The sequence below is a fragment of the Mobula birostris genome, chromosome 20, assembly GCF_030028105.1.
Source record: "Mobula birostris isolate sMobBir1 chromosome 20, sMobBir1.hap1, whole genome shotgun sequence".
Lineage (NCBI taxonomy): Eukaryota > Metazoa > Chordata > Chondrichthyes > Myliobatiformes > Myliobatidae > Mobula > Mobula birostris.
The window spans coordinates 52,112,272-52,131,088 of record NC_092389.1 but is presented as its reverse complement, the minus strand read 5'-3'; the positions used below and the strand labels follow the sequence as shown (position 1 = coordinate 52,131,088).

At 50.0% G+C, this 18,817-nt stretch overlaps 2 protein-coding genes across 3 annotated transcripts in view; one reads left to right on the top strand and one right to left on the bottom strand.

Annotated features, from left to right (window-relative positions):
* The window catches only part of LOC140212705 (PIH1 domain-containing protein 2-like), a 24,393-nt gene extending 14,725 nt beyond the window's left edge, over positions 1 to 9,668 (top strand). For both annotated transcript variants that reach the window (XM_072283802.1, XM_072283801.1), the window contains exon 5: positions 9,170 to 9,668. In XM_072283802.1, the coding sequence (XP_072139903.1) occupies positions 9,170 to 9,310 (141 nt within the window). In that variant the 3' untranslated portion in view covers positions 9,311 to 9,668. The remainder of the gene's footprint in view (positions 1 to 9,169) is intronic.
* A 2,251-nt stretch (positions 9,669 to 11,919) lies between these two features.
* dlat (dihydrolipoamide S-acetyltransferase (E2 component of pyruvate dehydrogenase complex)) overlaps positions 11,920 to 18,817 on the bottom strand; it is a 44,132-nt gene continuing 37,234 nt past the window's right edge. Inside the window, exons 11-13 of the mRNA XM_072238558.1 lie at positions 18,287 to 18,449; positions 15,241 to 15,377; positions 11,920 to 13,714 (exon numbers count right to left, since the gene is read on the bottom strand). Coding sequence (XP_072094659.1) covers positions 13,585 to 13,714; positions 15,241 to 15,377; positions 18,287 to 18,449 — 430 coding nt within the window. The 3' untranslated portion in view covers positions 11,920 to 13,584. The remainder of the gene's footprint in view (positions 13,715 to 15,240; positions 15,378 to 18,286; positions 18,450 to 18,817) is intronic.

Here is an 18,817-nt window from a genome sequence, read left to right as displayed (position 1 = left end):
CCACACCCACTCTATCTGTGTCCTCTGGTCCTAGACTCCCCCACTATAGGAAACATCCTCTCCACACCCACTCTATCTGTGCCCTCTGGTCCTAGACTCCCCCACTATAGGAAACATCCTCTCCACACCCACTCTATCTGTGCCCTCTGGTCCTAGACTCCCCCACTACAGGAAACATCCTCTCCACACCCACTCTATCTGTGCCCTCTGGTCCTAGACTCCCCCACTACAGGAAACATCCTCTCCACACCCACTCTATCTGTGTCCTCTGGTCCTAGACTCCCCCACTACAGGAAACATCCTCTCCACACCCACTCTATCTGTGTCCTCTGGTCCTAGACTCCCCCACTATAGGAAACATCCTCTCCACATCCACTCTATCTGTGTTCTCTGGTCCTAGACTCCCCCACTATAGGAAACATCCTCTCCACACCCACTCTATCGAGGCCTTTCAACATTCAGCAGGTTTCAGTGAGATCCCCCTCATTCCTCTAAATTCCAGTGAGTACAGGCCCAGAGCCATCGATCCCTCCTCATACGATAAGCCTTGCATTCCAAAATCATTCTTGTGAACCTCCTCTAAAACCTTCTCAAATATCAGCACATCCTTTCTTATGAAGTGGGAGGGGAGCGGGCCCAAATCTGCTCGCGGTGCTCCAAGTGGGGTCTTACCAGTGCCTCACAAAGCCTCGGCCTTACCACCCTGCATTCTAGTTCTCTCAATATGAACGCTAGCATTGCATTTGCCTTCCTCACTGCCGACTGAACCTGCAGATTAACCACCAGGGAATCCTGCAGGAGGACACCCACATTCCCCCAACACCTGGGTTACGTTATTTTACTCCTGAACAGCATGCCCCCCCCCACCCCCGTCACCGAGGTTTGAACGGAGAAATGCCATTTCTTTTAGAATTGACCAGCGGTTAGGGAATAGATTAGATTAGATTCAAGAGGATTCGAGTACAGGAGCAGGGAGGTACTACTGCAGTTGTACAAGGCCTTGGTGAGACCACACCTGGAGTATTGTGTGCAGTTTTGGTCCTCTAATCTGAGGAAAGACATCCTTGCCATAGAGGTTCACCAGATTGATTCCTGGGATGGCAGGGCTTTCATATCAAGAAAGACTGGATTGACTAGGCTTATACTCGCTGGAATTTAGAAGATTGAGGGGGGATCTTATTGAAACATATAAAATCCTAAAGGGATTGGACAGGCTGGATGCAGAAAGATTGTTCCCGATGTTGGGGAAGTCCAGAACGAGGGGTCACAGTTTGGGGATAGAGGGGAAGCCTTTTAGGACGGAGATGCGGAAAAACTTCTTCACACAGAGAGTGGTGAATCTGTGGAATTCTCTGCCACAGGAAACAGTTGAGGCCAGTTCATTGGCTATATTTAAGAGGGAGTTAGATATGGCCCTTGTGGCTGAAGGGATCAGGGGGTATGGAGGGAAGGCGGGGGCGGGGTACTGAGTTGGATGATCAGCCATGATCATACTGAATGGCGGTGCAGGCTCAAAGGGCCGAATGGCCTACTCCTGCACCTATTTTCTATGTTTCAACTTTATTGTCACTGTGCCGAGTACAGATACAAAGCCAATGAAATGCAGTTAGCATCTGACCAGAAACACAAAGAATAGTGTTATTTACAAAATAACTGTGAATAAAAAGTAAGTGTTACAGCACACAAATATAAAAGCACTGAGACAGTACAATATGGATACAATACTGCTTAGTGCTGTGATGAGAGGTTCAGCAGGGTCACAGCCTCAGGGAAGAAGCTCTTCCCATGCCTGCTGGTGCGGGAGCGGAGGCTCCTGTAGCACCTACCGGATGGGAGGAGAGTAAAAAGTCCACGGTGAGGGTGAGATGCATCCCTGATAATGCTTTTCGCCCTGCCCAGGCAGCGTTTATGGTAGATGTTCTCAGTGGTGAGCAATGTTTGGCTAATGGTGCATGTTTGAATTCGAGACCAATCGCCGTTTCACAACACAGGGCTCCAAGGTCAGTGGAAGCTGAGAGATAGCAACTTTGAAACTCGTAAAGCAATTGTCCCCTCGTTTAATCATATTTCAATCAATCTCGTCTCTGATCAGCGTGAACTGCTCGTCAGGGGGAGAGGCTCTACTCTTCAAAGACTTCTCACCCTCGCCCGGGACGCCGTGTTAACCCTTGCCCCTGCGCCCTGTAAACCGCCGACAGCCGAGTTTGTAGCCCAGAGTTGCGAAGAGAAGCGGAGGCTCCTGGGGAAACAGATCAGCTCAGACGAGATTGTAGTCGCACGCACGCCGGGACACAGTGAAATTCCTCGCTCGCACAGCAGTCCCAGAGGAACCATGCCGTGCCAGCGTAGCAGTTGACGAGGTGCTCGGGGTGGGGGCAGAGTTGAGTTTGTACGTCCTCTCCCCCCCGTCACCCCATGGGGTTTCCTCCGGGTGCTCTGGTTTCCTCCCGCACAGTCCAAAGACGCACCGGTTAGTAGGTTAGATGGTCGTTTGTAAACTGTCCCGTGGTTAGGCCGGCTGGATCAGAAGGGCCTGGAGATGCTGTATCTCCAGATAAGAAAAAGGGGGAAAATCCTGGGGAACTACAGACCGGCCAGTCTCATGTCAGCGTTGGGAGACTGCTGGAGAAAATTCCTACGGACGGGATTGAAGAGCGTTTGGAAACAGACCCGTGGCCGTGTGTTGTTTTCTCTGGAACGCCAGAGGGTGAGGGGGAGATCTGATCGAGGTTTATCGGACTATGAGAGGCAGAGATAGAGTGGACTGGGAGTATCTGTTGCCCAGGGCCGGAACGTCTAACACCAGGGCGTGAGGGGAGATCTGATCGAGGTTTATCGGACTATGAGAGGCAGAGATAGAGTGGACTGGGAGTATCTGTTTCCCAGGGCAGGAACATCTAACACCAGAGGGTGAGGGGAGATCTGATCAAGGTTTATCGGACTATGAGAGGCAGAGATAGAGTGGACTGGGAGTATCTGTTGCCCAGGGCCAGAACATCTAACACCAGAGGGTGAGGGGAGATCTGATCGAGGTTTATCGGACTATGAGAGGCAGAGATAGAGTGCACAGGGAGTATCTGTTGCCCAGGGCCGGAACGTCTAACACCAGGGCGTGAGGGGAGATCTGATCGAGGTTTATCGGACTATGAGAGGCAGAGATAGAGTGGACTGGGAGTATCTGTTGCCCAGGGCCGGAGCGTCTAACACCAGGGCGTGAGGGGAGATCTGATCGAGGTTTATCGGACTATGAGAGGCAGAGATAGAGTGGACTGGGAGTATCTGTTGCCCAGGGCCGGAACGTCTAACACCAGAGGGTGAGGGGAGATCTGATCGAGGTTTATCGGACTATGAGAGGCAGAGATAGAGTGGACTGGGAGTATCTGTTGCCCAGGGCCGGAACGTCTAACACCAGAGGGTGAGGGGAGATCTGATCGAGGTTTATCGGACTATGAGAGGCAGAGATAGAGTGGACTGGGAGTATCTGTTTCCCAGGGCCGGAACGTCTAACACCAGGGGGTGAGGGGAGATCTGATTGAGGTTTATCGGACTATGAGAGGCAGAGATAGAGTGCACAGGGAGTATCTGTTGTCCAGGGCCGGAACGTCTGACACCAGGGGGTGAGGGGAGATCTGATCGAGGTTTATCGGACTATGAGAGGCAGAGATAGAGTGCACAGGGAGTATCTGTTGCCCAGGGCCGGAACATCTAACACCAGGGCGTGAGGGGAGATCTGATCAAGGTTTCTAGGACTATGAGAGGCAGAGATAGAGTGGACTGGGAGTATCTGTTTCCCAGGGCTGGAACGTCTGACACCAGAGGTTGAGGGGGAGATCTGATCGAGGTTTATCGGACTATGAGAGTCAGAGATAGAGTGGACTGGGAGTATCTGTTTCCCAGGGCCGGAACGTCTGACACCAGAGGTTGAGGGGGAGATCTGATCGAGGTTTATCGGACTATGAGAGTCAGAGATAGAGTGGACTGGGAGTATCTGTTGCCCAGGGCCGGAACATCTAACACCAGAGGGTGAGGGGTAAGTTTTGTTTTACTCAGAGCACGGTGGAGACCCAGAATGCGCTGCCTTGTGCAGTGGTAGAGGCAAACACATTCGGGGCTTTTGGGAGACGTTCAGATCGGCACATGGATGCGAGGAGGGTGGAGGGACGTGGACGTCGTGTAGGAGGGATACGGACGTTTTTGATTTACTTCACGGCTGGTACAGCACAGCACTGTGGGCCGAGGGGCCTGTTTCTCTGCTGAACTATTCGACCTCCTACAGAATAGAACTACATCAACGAATACTGCGACGAGTACGAGATGACTCGTGCTGTACGGCCCGAAATACTGCAGAAAGGAACGGCGAAGGATAGCTGAGGGTGGGGGCGGGGTTCATGTTGTGGGAGAGGTGAACAGCTCAGGAGTCTCGACAGCAGGGTGGGGAAGAGGCGTTCCCGGAGTCTGGTGCTCCGGACTTCCCACTTCCTGTGTCTTCATTGGGACACAGACTCACTCCAGGTCCCAAAAAAAAATTGTGGTCGGATTAGACAACCAGTGAGTAATGCGGGTTGTGATTTATAAAAGTGATCAACAAGTTAGTGTTTTTGATTATTTTTAAAATTTATGATTTTTATATCACAGTAGGAAAGTGTGTGTTCTGTTTGAAAGGTGGGCACACGTGGTCTGTAATGTCTCCTTCCGACGCAGGTAGAGGGGGTATTAGTGAGGGGATATTACTGTCACATCATCGCCTGGACCCACCAGCCAGAAAGTTGCTTCTAGTTCTATAAAAGTAATTGAAGAGGAACTAACTTCTGGGAGCAATTACAGCTCGGGGCGTTCCAGAGTCCAAAGTTCAATTCTGGCGATATTCAGTAAGGAATCTCTGTACAGTCTCTCCGTGGGTTTTTCCTCTGGGTGTTCCAGTTTCTCCCCACAGTCTACAGACGTACAATAGACAATAGGCGCAGGAGTAGGCCATTCAGCCCTTCGAGCCAGCACCGCCATTCACTGTGATCATGGCTGATCATCCACAATCAGTATCCAGTTTCTGCCTTCTCCCCATATCCCTTCACTCCGCTATCTTTAAGAGCTCTATCTAACTCTTTCTTGAAAGAATCCAGAGAATTGGCCTCCACTGCCTTCTGAGGCAGAGCATTCCACAGAACCACAACCCTCTGTGTGAAAAAGTTTTTCCTCAACTCCGTACTAAATGGTCTACCCCTTATTCTTAAACTGTGGCCTCTGGTTCTGGACCCCCCCCCCCCCCAACATTAGGAACATGTTTCCTGCCTCTAGCGTGTCCAATCCCCTAATAATCTTATATGTTTCAATCAGATCCCCTCTCATCCTTCTAAATTCCAGAGTATACAAGCCCAGTTGCTCCAATCTTTCGACATATGACAGTCCCACCATCCCGGGAATTAACCTCGTGAACCTATGCTGCACTCCCTCATTAGCAAGAATGTCCTTCCTCAAATTTGGAGACCAAAACTGTACACAATACACCAGGTGTGGTCTCACCAGGGCCCTGTACAGCTGCAGAAGGACCTCTTTGCTCCTATACTCAACTCCCCTTGTTATGAAGGCTAGCATACCATTAGCTTTCTTCACTGCCTGCTGTACCTGCATGCTTACTTTCAGTGACTGATGAACAAGGACACCCAGATCTCGTTGTACTTCCCCTTTTCCTAACTTGACACCATTCAAATAGTAATCTGCCTTCCTGTTCTTGCCACCAAAGTGGATAACCTCATATTTATCCACATTAAACTGCATCTGCCATGCATCTGCCCACTCACCCAACCTGTCCAAGTCATCCTGCATTATCTCAACATCCTCCGCACATTTCACACATCCACCCAGCTTTGTGTCATCTGCAAATTTGCTAATGTTAGTTTTAAATCATTAATGTATATTGTAAATAGCTGCGGTCCCAGCACCGAGCCTTGCGGTACCCCACTAATCACCGCCTGCCATTCTGAAAGGGACCTGTTAACCCCTACTCGTTGTTTCCTGTCTGCCAACCAATTTTCTATCCATGTCAGTACCCTACCCCCAATACCATGTGCTCTAATTTTGCCCACTAACCTCCTATGTGGGACCTTATCAAAGGCTTTCTGAAAGTCCAGGTACACTACATCCACTGGCTCTCCCTTGTCCATTTTTATAGTTACATCCTCAAAAAATTCCAGAAGATTAGTCAAACATGATTTCCCTTTCGTAAATCCATGCTGACTCAGACCGATCCTGCCACTGCTATCCAAATGTGCTGCTATTTCATCCTTTATAATTGACTCCAGCATCTTCCCCACCACTGATGTCAGGCTAACTGGTCATAATTCCCTGTTTTCTTTCTCCCTCCTTTCTTAAAAAGTGGGATAACATTAGCTACCCTCCAATCCTGAACTGATCCTGAATCTATAGAACATTGGAAAATAATTTCCAATGTGTCCACGATTTCGAGAGCCACCTCCTTTTGTACCCTGGGGTGCAGACCATCAGACCCTGGGGATTTAAAAGCCTTCAGTCCCATCAGTCTATTCAATGCCATTTTCTGCCTAATGTGAATCTTCTTCAGTTCCTCCGTTACCCTAGGTCCTCTGGCCACTATTACATCTGGGAGATTGTTTGTGTCTTCCCCAGTGAAGACAGATCCAAAGTACCTGTTCAACTCATCTGCCATTTCCTTGTTCCCCATAACAAATTCACCCATTTCTGTCTTCAAGGGCCCAACTTTGGTCCTAACTAATTTTTTCCTCCTCACATACCTAAAGAAGCTTTTACTATCCTCCTTTATATTCTTGGCCAGCTTGCCTTCGTATCTCATCTTTTCTCCCCGTATTGCCTTTTTAGTTATCCTCTGTTGCTCTTTAAAAGTTTCCCAATCCTCCGGCTTCGCACTCGTCTTTGCTATGTTATACTTCTTCTCTTTTATTTTTATACTGTCCTTGTCTTCCCTTGTCAGCCACGGCCTCCCCCTACTTCCCTTAGGATCTTTCTTCCTCTTTGGAATGAACTGATCCTGCACCTTCCACATTATTCCCAGAAATACCTGCCATTGCTGTTCCACTGTCATCCCTGCTAGGGTATTGTTCCATTGAACTTTGGCAAGCTCCTCCCTCATAGCACCATAGTTCCCTTTGTTCAACTGTAATACTGACACTTCCAAGTTTCCCTTTTCCCTCTCAAATTGTAGTTTAAAACTTACCATATTATGGTCACTGCCTCCTAATGGCTCCTGTACCTCAAGTTCCCTTATCAAATCCGGTTCATTACACAACACTAAATCCAGAATTGCCTTCTCCCTGGTAGGCTCCAGCACAAGCTGCTCTAAGAATCCATCTCGGAGGGACTCCACAAACTCCCTTTCTTGGGGTCTGGACCAGTCTACCTGCATGTTGAAATCCCCCATAACAACCGTAGTATTACCTTTGCGATTTGCCAATTTTAACTCTTGATTCAACTTGCACCCTATATCCAGGCTACTGTCTGGGGGCCTGTAGGTAACTCCCATTAGGGTCTTCTTGCCCTTACAATTTCTCAGTTCTATCCATACTGACTCTACATCTCCTGATTCTATGTCACCCCTCGCGAGGGACTGAATTTCATTCCTCACAGAGCTAGCCCACCCCCTCTGCCCACCTGTCTGTCCTTTCGATAGGGCGTATACCCTTGAATATTCATTTCCCAGCCCTGGTCCTCTTGCAGCCATGTCTCTGTTATTCCTACAACGTCATACTTGCCAATTTCCAACTAAGCCTCAAGCTCATCCACTTTATTTTATACTTTGTGCATTCAGATACAATACTTTTAATCCATTACTCCCCTCTCCTTTCACATTGATTCCTATTGCACTTGGCCATTCTCTCCGATCCCTTCCTGAGCTTTCTGCCCGTTAATTCTGTTGTCTGTCTTAACTTTCCTTATTCTCTCTTTCCCTTTAACTCCATTCTCATATTTCCCATTCATCCCCTCCCCCCCACTACTTAGTTTAAACACACCCGTGTTGCAGTGGCAAACCTGCCTGCCAGAATGCTGGTCCCCGTCTGTTAAGGTGCAACCCGTCCCTTCTGTACAATTCATCCTTACCCCAAAACAGATCCCAGTGGTCCAAGAACCTAAGTCCCTGCTCCCCACACCAGCTCCTCAGCCACACATTCAGATCCCCTATCTCCCTGTTCCTGGGATTGAATTTAGGAGCCGAGAGGTAATGTTGCAGCTGTATAGGACCCTGATCAGACCCCACTTGGAGTACTGTGCTCAGTTCTGGTCACCTCACTACAGGAAGGATGTGGAAACCATAGAAAGGGTGCAGAGGAGATTTACAAGGATGTTGCCTGGATTGGGGAGCATGCCTTATGAGAATAGGTTGAGTGAACTTGGCCTTTTCTCCTTGGAGCGACGGAGGGTGAGAGGTGACCTGATAGAGGTGTATAAGATGATGAGAGGCATTGATCGTGTGGATAGTCAGAGGCTTTTTCCCAGGGCTGAAACAGCTAACACCAGAGGGGGCAGTTTTAGGGTGCTTGGAAGTAGGTACAGAGGAGATGTCAGGGGTAAGTTTTTCACACAGAGTGGTGAGTGTGTGGAATGGGCTGCCGGCAATGGTGGTGGAGGCGGATACGATAGGGTCCTTTAAGAGACTCCTGGTTAGGTACATGGAGCTGAGAAAAATAGAGGGTTATGGGTAACCCTGGGTAATTTCTAAGTACATGTTCTGCACAGCATTGTGGGCCAAAGGGCCTGTATGGTGCTGTAGGTTTTCTGTGTTTCTGTGTACCAGCTAGGTTAATTGGTCATTGTAAATTGTCCCGTGATTAGGTTAGGGTTAATATTTAGCGGATACAGTGCGGATTGGACCTGCTGAAAGGCCAGCAGGTCCAACTCGGCACTGTATCCGCCAAATAACGTAATTTGAGCTGATCATTTAAAATTAAAATTACGGTATTGCTTTGCACTGTTGTAACTATATGTTATAATTATGTGGTTTTGTCAGTTTTAGTCTTGGTTTGTCCTGCATTTTTCTTGTGATATCATTCTGGAGGAACGTTGTGTCATTTTTTAATGCATGCATTTCTAAATGACAATAAACGAGGACAGAGTGTCCTCATCATCTAAATTAACGTTTACGTAGAAGTACAGTAGATTTGGACTGTTCATTTCTCCGGTGCAGGATGACGTGGTTATCGACGTCCCCGACAAGTACAGACTGCAACTTGACCTACCTGACCCCATCAGCGAGGACACGGTCAGTGCCAGGTTCAACAGGAAGTCCCACGTGCTGTCGGTCCGGATGCCCACCCTCGCCGAGTGACCGCGTCGCGTTCCTGGACCCTCGGGGAACCGGTCCTGGTGTCAGGCGGACTGGAGCGTGCTCCCTTCCGGAAAATCGGATCAGTCCTTTGGTCAACAGTCCTCAAGAATTCTCCGGGCGAATCCTGAAGTGACCACTGACGCAAGAGCCGTCCCCACCCTCAGTCCCGCCTGCCCCCCCCCCGGACCACCCCCTCTTTCCCCTTCACTGGAGCCTGCCGAACGGCCCACCAGGGAACGCCAACCGAAGTAGGCAACTGGCCCGATTCCACGATTGTAAAAACCTGCGGGTCAGAATAAATCCCTTTGAAGCCCTGAGTGGTACCATCTATGGTGTTAATTATTAAACCGCGTTCCTGACTGACCCATGACATGCAGTTGTCAAGTTTTTTAGTTTTCCCACCCCGCTGCCAAGCGTCATGTGCAACTCCACACTGCAATTCTGCTCCGATCGCCTGGCTTCGGACCACAAGACACGGGAGCAGAATTAGGCCAGTCGGTCCATCCAGTCTCCTCCGCGATTCCATCATGGCTGATTCATTCTCCCCCTCAATCCCCTTCCCCTGCCTTCTCCCCTTAAACCAACCAAGAACCTCTCAATCTCCGCTTTCAGTGTACCCAGTGACTCAGCCTCCACAGCTGCCTGTGGCTGCGAATTCCACAGACTCTCCACCCTCCGTCTGAACAAATTCCTTCTCATCTCCGTTCTGAATGGACGTCCCTCTATTCCGAGGGTTTCCTAGTTGGGGTGCATGGCATGAAAAGGGTTGGTAACCCCTGCTCTGCTCTGAGGCTGTGCTCTCTGGTTCGAGACTCCCCCACTACAGGAAACATCCTCTCCACACCCACTCTATCTGTGTCCTCTGGTCCTGGACTCCCCCACTATAGGAAACATCCTCTCCACACCCACTCTATCTGTGTCCTCTGGGTGTCCTCTGGTCCTAGACTCCCCCACTACAGGAAACATCCTCTCCACACCCATTCTATCTGTGTCCTCTGGTCCTAGACTCCCCCACTACAGGAAACATCCTCTCCACACCCATTCTATCTGTGTCCTCTGGTCCTAGACTCCCCCACTATAGGAAACATCCTCTCCACATCCACTCTATCTGTGTCCTCTGGTCCTAAACTCCCCCACTATGGGAAACATCCTCTCCACATCCACTCTATCTGTGCTCTCTGGTCCTAGACTCCCCCACTATAGGAAACATCCTCTCCACACCCACTCTATCTGTGTCCTCTGGTCCTAGACTCCCCCACTATAGGAAACATCCTCTCCACATCCACTCTATCTGTGTCCTCTGGTTCTAGGCTCCCCCACTATAGGAAACATCCTCTCCACATCCACTCTATCTGTGTCCTCTGGTTCTAGACTCCCCCACTATAGGAAACATCCTCTCCACATCCACTCTATCTGTGTCCTCTGGTTCTAGACTCCCCCACTATAGGAAACATCCTCTCCACATCCACTCTATCTGTGTCCTCTGGTCCTCGACTCCCCCTCTATCGGAAGCATCCTCTCCACACCCACTCTATCTGTGTCCTCTGGTCCTAGACTCCCCCACTATAGGAATCATCCTCTCCGCACCCACTCTATCTGTGTCCTCTGGTCCTCGACTCCTCGACTCCCCCTCTATCGGAAGCATCCTCTCCACACCCGCTCAGTCTGGACCTTTCAACATTCAGTAGGTTATAAAGTAGAAGGAAAGCCTTTTTTGCCTGAGAGGTAACGTTGCAGGAGGGACGAAGGCTGGACAGCCTGTCCTCTCCACTGTCAGTCACGGCTGTAACTGCCTTTAGATTAGGAAGAGGATCGGAGGGAGTCCCTCGGCAGTCGAGGGGGCTGAGTGAGGTTCGCTCGCTGGGAATGGAGGGATACGGAAGACCACCACGGTCAGTACAGACACGACAGGCTGTACGGTGACGCAGATACGTAGAACTGCTCGGGCCCGCGATCCGTAATCCTGAGCAGCTGAAATACCGCAGGTAGTTTTTTGCCATCCGCGCGCGAGGAAGAAATCACCACGGAATTTTAAATAGCTTCTAGTTTATTCGACTTTTATTCCCCAGCTTCAGGTGCAAGTTCCCCACCAGTTGCCCCCGAGAGGGGCAGAGGATGTAACAATGCACGTTAAGTACTGCATCTTGCTGACGGAACTTAGCTCCCCATTCTGTGAACTGCTTCCCTTTGCCACAGAATAAAAGTAGTTGTGTTAGGAACCTGTTTTTTTTACTTTAAATGGTTTTAACGCTGGTTGTTTTTCTCATTAATAGCCGAAATATTCCTTTACTGAAACATTGCTGATTTGAGATTTTCAGATTAGAGCGAGCACTGATCTCCTGCATCTAAAGCAGTGGAGCTGTGGCTCACTTGTACGCCCTCCCACAATAAATACAGGGATAGAAATGTAATGTGGTGTAGAGAGAAGGACGGACGCGTGGCCTGCTTTCTACGCAGCCGAACACAACTTCGACAGTTACCGGGCTGAACACAGGCCCGTGGCTATAAAGTACAACCCTAACCCCGAACTCTACAGCAGAACTAAACACTATTGCACACTCACAGGCAGACACATTTATGCAGGCAGGCAGAGGCGAGGACGTCAGCTCTGATTTGAGAATGGAGATTTGGTTTAATTAATGAATCCCGAAATTCCTTTACACAGCTCGCAAATTCAGAGTGACGATGTGATCTGACAATGCAAAGGTCTCTCACTCACACACACGCACGCGCACAGACTCTGCAGGTACACTTCCGAAACATAAAACTCGACGTTGATATACAAGCGTGAATTATTGTACAGTATTCTACATTTGGGTTCCTCGTACAGTTCTGATTTGTGCACCCTCCCCCTTCCGTTCCACCTTCTCGGAAGCAATCAGGCAAAAGATACTGGAGTGTCAAGATAAACCAAAAATTAATTCGAAACGCACGCACTGAGAGTACGGATTATCGGACAGGACTGGGGCCAGCGTGTTGCACTGCTGTTGTTTTTATACCTACGTGCGAAGCTGTCCCTCCCGTCACAGAACAATGCTGGCATAATCCGAAGCTTGGGGCTAAGAACTGTCTCTCTGTTCCCCGTCTACTCCTTGTTCAACGTGCTGACCGCAGCGTCCGCACACAGAAACAAAACTGGGACAAAGCAGCTGCTGTTTTTTTGGTGCGAGTATTTATCATTAAGCTCACTTGAACCATTAAAGTCTGCGGCAAAACAAAAAAAAGTCGTACTTTAAAAAAAAACTTCAGCCGACGGTGGAGACTTGTGTGACACGATGCGGTTGAAACCACCGCCGCACGGCGGAGCGTGAAGACGACAGGCTCTCGGTGACTTGCGGCCTGCGTCCGGTTACCTGCTGCCAGCACGTCAGCTAACTGCGCAACTGCCTTCTTTGGGATTTCAATTGCCAACACAGCTCAAGAGCGGGTGATTCCAGAGGCGTGGAGTTCCATGGCATCCCGCATGACCTTGAACCTGATGCAGAATGAATAATGAGAGGAGAACCCAGACGTACATCTTCCCCGCCACCCGTCCTTGTAATCATTCCAAATCCTCCGTACGATGGCTCCCATCTGACGCAAACACTGGACTAACGGCGGGCAGTTAAACTGGAACTTCAATGCTTTTTTAAAAGGTTCAACTGAAGTGAAACAGACCTGAACCGAATGGCTGGTTAATCCGTCTTAATTCATATACATCCACGTTTTGGAGAGAAGATTCCGCCGATTCTAATCCTACAAATCCAGAAAGGAAGCATGCGTCCTGGTTTAACTACTGCCTGTTTATTCCTGATGTTTTTAATCTAAGCACAGGCAGCAAATCGGACTCTTGGCGACTGATTGTGCAAGTAATCGAGCCAGCTGCTTCTAAAACAGCACCGGACTGGCCAGTGGCGCGGGGGTCTCCCCCCCTCTGCCACGCACGGTCCCAAGCCCGGGCAGCCCCACCCCGTAAAAGCCCGGGGGTACAGATACGCCGACGGAAGCTCCGACGACCTCAATCCCGGGACGGGAAGGATCCTCGAAGATGAGGACAACCGGAAAGACTGGCCCCGGACCGAGGACCGCGGCCTGTTCCCCTGATGGGCTGAAGAAGTTCCCCCTCTCTATAAACTCCGAATTCTAGTTCAACTGCACGTCTCTTTTACAGCGTTTATAAATACTTACAATTTGTAACAGAAAAGTTAAGGCTCTCATGCAAGACTGAGGAATTTACAGATTAAAAACTGACTCGTGAAGCCTCGTCTGACGACGCGGCCGCCGGCTACTGGGGCCTACAACAACATGGTCGTCGGCTTCTCCAGGAACTTCTTGAACTCAGCCAGCCACTGCGCCCCGACGGCCCCATCCACCACGCGGTGGTCACAGCTCAGGGTCACGGCCATCACGTTGGCAACGTCAAACCTGCGGGGACGAGAACGGTCAGAGTTTACAACCACCTCTGCCCACACCCCAAAGTTACCCCGCCCGCCCCCCCAGCGACCTGGCTCAGCTTGGCAGAACATTGCAGAAAGGATCAAATCAACAGCTTTGAATCGCCCGATAGAAATCGATTTATGTTAGATTTTAAAAAGTATAGAAAACGCTCTGCAGATCGAGCAGATCCCAGTGGAGGGTTAATTACATCAGGTCGATGCCCCCCCCCCCCAATAAAACTGCTTACTTTCTGATTTTAGTGAGGCCAGCAACACCTTTATCCCGGGGTGGAAATGTCAAATATGAGAGGGCATCTGAGATGAAATGTGGGGCAGGTCCTTCCGGCCCAGCGGCGAAACACGGGGCAGTTTACAACGGCCAACTGACCTACTAACCGGCTCGTCTGCGAGCCGCGGGAGCAGACCGCAGCGCCCGGAGGAAGGCCGCGTCATCGCGGAGGGAACGGGAAAGCCCGTCTCTCAGGCGTCGCCGGGAAACTGCACTCCGAACGCCGGCACGCCCCGGTGTCTCGACAACCGCGGTGGAGGGGAGGGGGTGTTTGAGAGAGGCACGCGTGCTTCTGCTACACGGAGAGCTGGCAGCGGGTGCCTGCAACGTGCAGCCGGGCGCTGGAAGCCGACGCGACAGCGGTGGCTGTGAACAGGCGGGTACGGGAGGGGCGTGGGTCAGCTACTGGCAGGAGAGGTTTCAGTTCGGAATCGCGCTCAGTGCGGACGCGGTGGGCCCGAGGGGGAGGTCTGTCTCTGTGCCACTCTCTTCTACGATCCTGTATTCTCACCCTCTGCAGCCCTTCCTGCGGCTTTCAGTTTCTGATGTTGTGTATTTAAAAGATCCAGTCAATGATTACGCCAGAGTGTACGCACCCAGCACACACAGTCTCACAGAGTGAAACAACTCTTTAAGATCCAATATAACTTACCGGTGATACGTCTGTAACGTGCTGTGAGATCTCACCGCTAAGGTGATGGTTTCTCTGTAGCAGCAATGTTTGGGTTATGACTGGAGATAACGGGGGCTTTGGAACATGGGGCTCTCCAATGAGAGGGATGGTGTTCTTTCTTGTGGGTCTTGGGAGCAGGGATTTTGCGGTCTTTAGCCGGGGAGAGAAGACGCGAATGGAGAGAGTTGGCAGACCCTCGGACGGAATGGACTTGGAGCGAGGGTCCGAGGGTCGGCTATGCTCGGAGGTTGACGGGAAACCAGTGGACTGAACTGTGAACTCAACGTTGTGCTTTAGACTGCTGCACGAGAATAGGCCCTTTTTTTTGTTTCTTCTACTAACCCTATAGTCAAATTAAGAATTACAACGCTTAATTGTTTAATCGCATATTGTGCTGTTTGTTATCTTGGGGGTACAGATTTGTAACAGTGGACACATCGTGTAGTGTCCACCCAAACGGGATTTCTTAAGTTTGGCCGGGACGGGGGCGATCACCCCCTAGCCGAACCGAGAGTTACGCGTTTAACCGGCTTGCGGTCTGCACGTTGCCTACCCTTTCTCGTTGTCTGCGGGAAGTAGCCTCTGTTCTGATCCGCCCACAGCGAGAATGCACGCCTGAGGTGGGTTGATAATGGCCAAGAAGTTCTTTATACCGTACATTCCCAGGTTTGAGATTGTAAAAGTCCCGCCCTGGTGTCGAGAGGGGGGAGAAACAGTGGGTTAGTGACAAGTGCATATTCTGAACGGAAATTACAAACACCACTCTTAACTTTATCACCAGAGAGACTATATTGCAAGGGTCTTCCACAGACAAGCTGTTGTGGCATCTACTTGTATAATTTATATTTTGAAATTTTTAAAATATGTATTTTAGAAAGCTGCAGGAACTTTTAAACTCATCCAGCTTCCTCACGAGGACACGCCTGCCTAGAATCCCAAGACCCTTTCAAAAGGTGATGCCTTTTGAAAAGGGACCCTCATCACCCAGGACATGTCCTCTTCTCATTGTGACCATCAGGGAGGGGGTAATGGAGATACATCCATCATTATTGACCCCCATCACCCAGGACATGCCCTCTTCTCATTGTGACCATCAGGGAGGAGGTACAGGAGATACATCCATCATTACTGACCCCCAGCACCCAGGACATGTCCTCTTCTCATTGTGACCATCAGGGAGGAGGTACAGGAGATACATCCATCATTACTGACTCCCATCACCCAGGACATGTCCTCTTCTCATTGTGACCACAGGGAGGAGGTACAGGAGATACATCCATCATTACTGACCCTCATCACCCAGGACATGTCCTCTTCTCATTGTGACCATCAGGGAGGGGTACAGGAGATACATCCATCATTACTGACCCCCATCACCCAGGACATGTCCTCTTCTCATTGTGACCATCAGGGAGGGGGTAATGGAGATACATCCATCATTACTGACCCCCATCACCCAGGACATGTCCTCTTCTCATTGTGACCATCAGGGAGGGGGTAATGGAGATACATCCATCATTACTGACTCCCATCACCCAGGACATGTCCTCTTCTCATTGTGACCATCAGGGAGGGGTAATGGAGATACATCCATCATTACTGACTCCCATCACCCAGGACATGCCCTCTTCTCATTGTGACCATCAGGGAGGGGGTAATGGAGATACATCCATCATTACTGACTCCCATCACCCAGGACATGCCCTCTTCTCATTGTGACCATCAGGGAGGGGGTAATGGAGATACATCCATCATTACTGACCCTCATCACCCAGGACATGCCCTCTTCTCATTGTGATCATCAGGGAGGAGGTACAGGAGATACATCCACCATTAAGGACCCCCATCACCCAGGACATGTCCTCTTCTCATTGTGACCATCAGGGTGGAGGTACAGGAGATACATCCATCATTACTGACCCCCATCACCCAGGACATGTCCTCTTCTCATTGTGATCATCAGGGAGGAGGTACAGGAGATACATCCACCATTAAGGACCCCCATCACCCAGGACATGTCCTCTTCTCATTGTGACCATCAGGGTGGAGGTACAGGAGATACATCCATCATTACTGACCCCCATCACCCAGGACATGTCCTCTTCTCATTGTGACCATCAGGGAGGGGTACAGGGGATACATCCATCATTACTGACCCCAATCACCCAGGACATGTCCTCTTCTCACTGTTACCATCAGGGAGGAGGTACAGGAGATATATCCATTATTACTGACCCCCATCACCCAGGACATGTCCTCTTCTCACTGTGACCATCAGGGAGGGGGTACAGGAGATACATCCATCATTACTGACCCCCATCACCCAGGACATGTCCTCTACTCATTGTGACCATCAGGGAGGAGATACAGGAGATACATCCATCATTACTGACCCCCATCACCCAGGACGTTCCCTCTTCTCATTGTTACCGTCAGGGAGGGGGTACAGGAGCCTGAAGACACACACGCAACGATTCAGGAACAGCTTCTTCCCCTCTACCATCCGATTTCTGAATGGCCATTGAACCCATGAACACCACCTCATTATTTTCCCCCCTCTCTTTCTGCACTACATATCTAATTTTATATATAGTTATTGTAATTTATAGAGTTAATATTACATATTGCACAAAAGCAACACATTTCATGACGTAAACCTGACTCTGAAATCAAGGCCACTCGGTGGTTGGGGTTGGCCATTCATGCTGTGCCCCAGCTGCCTACGTGATACACGAGCCCGGGCAGTACGATATGGAGAGCGAGCTGCTTCCCATGTAGCAGTCACTGCACCCCCCCGCCACGCAGCCGATGGTTTTCGGGCGCCAGTAACCCGCCCTTTGCCCCTTCTCCCGTCAGGAGAAACGGTTCCGCCTGGCTTAGTCGCTAAGTCGCACATGAAGGCCAGGAGCTGGACATGGTTGTCAGAGGCTATTTGAGACGCACGCCATTGGCAGCCTTTAATAGGCAGTGGGAGCTTGTCCCCATCACCACCCCCCGGCTATATATATAAAAAAAACAGATTCTGATACATTTTACACAAATCTCAACCTCATTTATCCATCACTGGACAATCTTTCCCAAGTCTTCCCATTTGCCTCTCATAAATGTTGGATCTTGTTTGTTTTCTGATCCAGGGGTCAAAAATGGCAAGCGGTCTTCATTCTAACAATCATTTATTTTAGAATACGAACAAACACTAAGGAAACTAAATAAAGAACTGAGAAACGATGCTGAGAGGTGAATGCATGCATAGACAAAGGAATGAAGAAGCAAAGATGGCTCCTCTGATCAGATTTATTGATAAGAAATCCCTCAGAGAGAGATAAGCTAGTTAATAGGCTGCATAATTAGAACAGTGACATCAGCTGGGTCATGTGCTAATGCTTAGCCAATGAAAAATGAGAACGGTGGTAAACCGTTAGTTTAGCTGCTATACCGTTTTCTGCCAGTGAGTGTGAAAAGTACACGAGTTTATTGAAAAGTACAAATCTTAACAAAAAGTATTATTAATAAAAAGAACAGTGGTTTCTAACACATCAGAACATTAGGTACCATGCAACAAGCACACGGAACTACTTTGCTCAAATACTAAAGCATACCTGAAACTCGTGGGGTTGGAGCTTGCCATCGCGTGCCCGCTCAGCCAGGGATTTCACGTCGCTGCTGATGGAAGCCAGTCCTTTGATGTGTGTGTTGAACACGATGGGCGTGATCAAGCCAGCAGGGGTACTCACAGCCACACTGACATCCACCACATGGTGCCTGGTGCGAGAAGAGGACAGCGGCTCTGAGGATTATGAACGACTTGGGTGAGGAAGTGGAAGGGGGGGGATTAGGATGTCTGTGGACGACACGGAGGTGGAGGGGCCGCGGGCAGCGTAGAAGGTTGCCAAGGGTCACAATGGGACACTGGCCGGACGCCGAGCCGGGCTTGAGAAGTGGCAGACGGGAGTTTAACCTGGACAGGCGTGGAGTGGCTCACTTTGGAAAGGCCAGCGGGGCCAGGGTTAATGGCAGGAATCTTACCAGCACGGAGGAACGGAGGGACCTTGGGGTTCACGGCCACAGATCTCTCAAAGCTGCAGAGGCTGGTTATGGTGTGCTGGCCTTCATGAGGCAGGGCACTGAGT